General features: G+C 52.9%; 1 protein-coding gene across 1 annotated transcript; it reads right to left on the reverse strand.

Annotated features, from left to right (window-relative positions):
* Positions 1-3,014: 3,014 nt before the first annotated feature.
* LOC123077290 (xyloglucan endotransglycosylase/hydrolase protein 8) lies at positions 3,015-4,266 on the reverse strand. Its single transcript, XM_044499541.1, has 2 exons — positions 3,926-4,266; positions 3,015-3,804 (listed from the first exon to the last, which is right to left on the reverse strand). The coding sequence occupies exons 1-2, from the start codon at positions 4,190-4,192 to the stop codon at positions 3,235-3,237; spliced, it is 837 nt and encodes a 278-aa protein (XP_044355476.1). The 5' UTR covers positions 4,193-4,266; the 3' UTR covers positions 3,015-3,234.
* Between the last annotated feature and the right edge of the window lie 1,734 nt (positions 4,267-6,000).

Below are 6,000 nucleotides of genomic sequence, written 5' to 3' on the forward strand. Positions count from 1 at the left end.
CAGAATAGACCGAACACCATCCGTTGGAGGTGGACCGAGAGTGGCACCTACTCTGCCTAGTCCTGCTACCTCGCGCTATTCTACGGATCCACGACTTCCCCTACTTGGAGCCTCACCTAGAAGCCTTGGGCACCAAAGGGAATAAAGATCTTCCTCTGGCTTGCTGGTCTGGATCGATGCTGGACCTCCGCACGGCTAGCCCGCCACGGCCTACTGCACACCGCTGCCTGTGGCCTTTGTGACCAGGAGGAGGAGACCATGCACCATCTGCTTGTTGGGTGCGTTGTGTCCCGCATGGTGTGGTATGACATCCTATCCTGGTGTCGTCTTACTACACTTCCTCCTGACGGCACCGTGGGCTTCTACGATTGGTGAGCAACGGCCCTCCATGACTCCCCAGCAGGCCAGCGCAAAGGCCTAGCTTCTCTCATTGCGTCGACTGCTTGGGCCATATGGAGACACCTCAACGCTTGCATTTTCGACGGCCTAACACCTTCCACCATCCTCCTGATACACAACATTAAGGAGGAAGCTCGCACGTGGGCCAATGCCGGTGCTAGAGGGCTTAGTTCGATCATTGGTGTAACCTGACTCAGTTGTATGAGGGCTGAGCACCCCCTTCCTCTGCTCACAGCGACCTCATAAGCGCCTACCAGTGTACGCTTCATGAGGTCCGCCACTGTATTTTCTACCCTTCTATCAATGGAATGATACGCTCCGCGCGTATTCGCAAAAAAAAGTCGGTGCTACTTGTAATTTGTGATGTCAAGCGACATCACAAAAAATGAGTTAGCTCTAGTAATACGCCTTTGCTTTACTGTTTTTTTATCTACATATAGGTACAAGTATATAGGCTTGAGATCACTAAGTTCTTGCTCTAGCTTCGCCAAGGGTATAATGTCAGTTTCATATTCAGTGTTGTTCGATTGAGCTAGAGTCTTCGGCCACATTGTTTCTCTACCGTGTGATCTCTCATGCTCAACTTTGAGCCGCCCCACACCACTTCCGCATATATTTGGTGTCCTTTGTTTTATGCCCCCTCCCCATTCTCTCTTTCTGTCCACCAACACTCTACCCGCTACCCCGCGGCCAACGACACTCCGAGTCCACTGCCCTACTTTCTCGTCTGGCTGATTCCCTGAGCTATGTTGCCTCCTCTAAAGATCGACGATTATTAACCCCCTCTAAAAATCCGGAACCCTACAATCCCTGCCCGACGGCCCAAGCCGCCCAGGGAACAGCCGCCGACCGAAAGTAGTCTGAATTTCTATTTTTTTTAAAGGAGGATATCCCACGGCCTCTTCATCAAATGCACCCCTAAAATAGGAGGGGTACACCTAATTTTAGACATGCCAATGGTCAAAGACAAAAATTCTGCCACGTAGTACGCGGCAGATGTTACTCCTGATTGCTCGTGCGTCCCTCAAACATGGAATGTGATAATTGGTGCGTGCGTTACCTTAGTGGTTGTTGACTCTGGCGCGCGCGTCCGCCGGTGGGTGGACATGCACATGCACATTCGGCGCGGCGGTGGACGCGGCGGCATACTGTCTGGTTCGTTCGTTCGGCCGCCCGGAGCACATGCCATGCCGTGTTAGCAGCTGGTTAGCGCGTTGAAGACGGACGCGGCACGGATTACATAATGCCAAAGCACGTGAAGATACCCCCAAAAGGCCGCGGTATGTCCGCCCTCCAGCGAAGAGGCTGGCGGACTTTGGCCAAAGTGTCAACGGACGGAAGTAGGCGACGATGCCTACATGCATGTCATATCGATCAGTTCGTTGTACTATTATATGTAATCAACGCCACCAACCGGTATTATTAGTGGGCGAGACAGCACAAAAGTGTATATATAGACCGATCATACAATTTGCGGTGCCGGAAAAGGTTACTACTAGATATATATATGCCACCGGCGGGACTAAGTCATTATTGGGGTTGGCACGGTCGGGTATAAAGATGTAGCGTATGCATGCAATGCATGCATGATGCAGCGTGCTAGCTGTTCTCTTCTTGGTAGACAAGCAAACGTACGTACGTGTCCGTATATCAAACATGCTGGCTGTGAAGCACCGATGCATTGCGGTATGCAGTAACAGAAAGAGTGTTGTGCCTGGAAATGCTACGGTGGACATGTGGTTCCACATGCACCGGAATGAACTGTAAAAATCTAAAAAATGACAGAAAAATAATTTGATGTGGTTAGATCTCAGTCGACTGAGGCTTAACTAAGTCTCAGTCAAGTGACACAACATATGAAAAAAGAGAATATATTTATTTTACATAGATCTTCATGTAAAATCTCACGGATATATCGACTAAGACTTCGTTAAGTATCAATTGACTGAGATTTAGCAATCTCATCTGGGATAAACATAGCTGAGTGTTTTCTACGCTGTGTCAAATTTCATGGCAAAATGACATATGCACTGTTTTGGGCTTAAAAGACAAAATCAGACTTCCGAAAAGCTTCAAAAACACCTTTTTCCAACATTGATTTTGTCTTTTCTGTCCATTACACCATCGATGTCGTTTCTTCAGAAAGATTGACACACGGGTAAATCACGCAATCATGTATATAAAGAAATCAGAATTATTTTTTTGCTAGTTTTCCTACTTCACTGCTTACTTTGGTGCGGCCTAAACTTTCGCAATGGCGTTGCTTAGTACGTACTATATTCTTTTTTTTAACAATGCACAATCACATACACACATACACTTACTTCTATAAATGTACACATGCAAACTCTACCTTTGAACATCTCTCGCCCAACTAACATTGCCGAAAGTCAAAATGAATTCAACCACAAGAAACCTAATCATCTAAACTAAGCTCAGTTCATGTTCAGTACTATATTATAATATTCTTTAAACCTCTAAGATTGATTTACTAGACAAGTACTTCCTCCGTCTTATATTAGTCGTCGCTTAAACAGTATTTACCACTAAAATATATCTAGATACATCAACTTTAGCGAAAACTAATATGAGACGGAGGGAGTAGTATATACCGCTTGTGAATAAAAGAAGATTGTCATATATAGCACTACTGCTTGTGAATAAAAATTACATGCTTCTTTCTTTAGGAAAAATGTACAAACAATCGCCCACACGCTGCCGCAGGGCTGCTTTTTAATTACAAATTCACAAACAAGAACAAGAATCAAGTACTGTATCGAAGAAAAAGATATCAAACAATGGATGAATGCCCGGCCCTCTAGATCAGAGCAGGGATCAGTAGCGGCTGCACTCGGCGGGGAACCCCTGCGGGAACCTGTACCCATCCTCGCAGTAGTTGTAGCTCATGTAATTCCGCTCCGCCCACTTCACGGTGCCCCACTCGGCGCCGTCGAGCTGCCTGTTCATCCACCCGTCGCTGCCGGAATGGCACGCGCCGCCGCTGACGCAGGCATTGGCGTAGTAGTTGCGGTACAAGACGTTGAAGGGCGCATTGGACCAGTCGATGGGGACCTTGCCCTTCTCAGTCGCCCAGAAGCTGCCGTCCCAAAGCGTGGCGTGCAGCCTCATGGGTTTGGAGCTAGTGTAAGGGATGCCGTCGAAGCGCTTGAAGGAGCGGATGAAGAGGTCGTCAACCTTGAAGAGGATGTTCTCCGGGTTCCAGATGATGGTGTAGGTGTGGAAATCGGCGGCGGGGTCGAACCAGAGGTTGAACTGGTGCTCCTTCTTGCCGTCGCCGTTGACCCACACGTTGGTGTTGAGCACTACTGGATGGCCAGGGCCACTCGAGTTGCCCATGAACTCCATGTCGATCTCGTCGTGCCCGTCGCCATCACCGGAAGAAAGCTACAATCAATTATATATCCATACACAAAGCAGCAACTTTGAGTCAGCTAGCTATATAAGATGGACCGAGGTTAGGTTTGGTCCTTGTCGTCGAAATTAAGCTAGCTCATGAAGAACTTACGTAGAAGCAGGAGACGGTGCCGGCGGAGTTTCCCGGGATGAGCTTCATCTGGATGCTGAACTCACCGTACAGGTACTGCTCATCGGAGTTGAAGCCGGCGCCGGAGCGCTGGTCGAGGCTGAGCGTCACCACCTGCTGCCCCGAAGCGTCGTATCCCGTCCGGACAGTACCGTCCGTGTTGAACTTCTCGTCGAGCCAGGGCTTGGCCGAGGCGGCCTGCGAGAGCGCGAGGACGACGGCGAGCACGGCCAGAAAACGCCGTGCCATGGTGTGACTTAGAGCTTGGAAATGAGCTTACAAAGTGGAGGGCGGTTGGTGTGTGTGTGTGGTGCGAAGAAGCACAGGAGATGGCGAGGCTTTATACTGCTGGTGCTGGGGCTGGCCACACACGTCTTGTGCATGGGGCACATTTTTTATCAGGTGGGCGCGAAGGTCGTTACAATCATTCGGGCACCACATGGATACAATCTGCCATAATCGCTCTGGTGTTCATACAACAGCAGTTTGCCCCCCTCAAAAAAAAAAAAAATATCACAGCAGTTTGCACATAGATTGGAACCGGGTAGATATGCTTAGATCAAAGCATTATATTGTCGTTAGATGCCAATCATACTCAAAATCATGTCGCTCAAGTGTGGTTGGTGCAATGATGAACTGTTTGTTGGGGACGTTTTAACGTTTCAATACTATAAAATCCTACAGAAATCAGTATGAATGTGTAAGAGCATCTTCAGCCGTTGGCCCCCCAGGAGGGGCTAAAAATCGCTCCCTGGGGCGCACCGGCGCTAAACCGCGCACTGGGGGCGTTATGCCCCCCAGTCGCGGCACCCACGTTTTTTTGAAAAACTTAAATACGGCGCAAACACAGCTCAAATTTAACGCAAACATCGGCGAGTTCGTTCAAATTTAAACATATTTTACAAAAAAAGAAAAAAACTACTAGGGGCTGCTCCTCGCCGTCTCCATCGCCGCTCCTCGCCGTCTCCCTCGCCGCTCCTCGCCACCCGCCGCCCGCCCTTGCAGTTCTACATGCCGAGGAGGCTGTAGAACCGCGTGTAGTCGCTGCCGTCGTCGTCGTCGCTGCCGCCGTCCCTGCTGCATCCCTCTCCTGGTTGGCGCGGCGGGTTGGACGGTCCAGGGGTGTCCTTGTCGTCGTCGCTGTCGAGGATCACGACGCCGTGCTCGTCCTCGCGCCCACATTTGCGGGCTTCTATCTCCTCCAGGGCCCCGCGCTGCCGGACCATCTCGTCGCGGTAGTAGTCGTCCCGCGCCCACTGTAGGGCCTCCTCGTCGGAGAAGCCGCGCCGGGCTATCTCCTCGTACTCCGGGGGGAGGCCGGGCTCCGGCTTGGGCTCGACGAGGATGAAGCGGCCGGAGGGGGGGGTGGAGTCGCCGATGCGGACGCCGGAGCTGCGGGTGCGCGCGCTGACAGGCGTGTCCTGGGGCTCCGACTTGACGGGGCGGAGGCAGGGAGAGCCGGATGAGCGGCCGGACGAGGAGGAGGACGCCCCGGGCCGCTCCATGCGCCTCGGCGTCCAGGAGCTCCCACGGCGGCGTGAGAAGGACGGGGGAGAGGGGTACTCGAGGCCAGGCGTGTTGCCGCCCTTGATGTACTCGAGGACGGCCTCCAACGTGCGGCCGGGCACGCCCCACCGGATACGTGCGATCTCCGCACGCCGCGCCGCCCCGGTGGGTGGTGGTGGCACCGGCACGCCGCCGGCGCTGATCCTCCACGCCCCGGGCACCCGCATGTCCGGCGGGACCGGGTACTCGGCCTCGAAAAGGAGGCGAGCCTCGTCCTCGTGAAGATGGCGGCGCCCGAAGCCATTCGCCGTCGCGCCGTCGCCTGGGAAGCGCTCGACCATTCTTCTGAACTGGAGACGGCGAGAGGAGGCGAGGGAGGAAGGGGGAGAAATGGGCGCGTCGGCGGTGGAGGATCTGTGCGTGTCTCCGGCGCGCTGGTGGTCGGCTTATATAGGCGGAGGCGCCGCGTAGTACGCGTGGCCGGCGCGTTACGCGTGGCGGACGAGGGGACGCGCGTCGCCCGGCCTTCACTGCGCCGCCTGTGAGGCATC

This window comes from Triticum aestivum, chromosome 3D, assembly GCF_018294505.1.
Source record: "Triticum aestivum cultivar Chinese Spring chromosome 3D, IWGSC CS RefSeq v2.1, whole genome shotgun sequence".
Lineage (NCBI taxonomy): Eukaryota > Viridiplantae > Streptophyta > Magnoliopsida > Poales > Poaceae > Triticum > Triticum aestivum.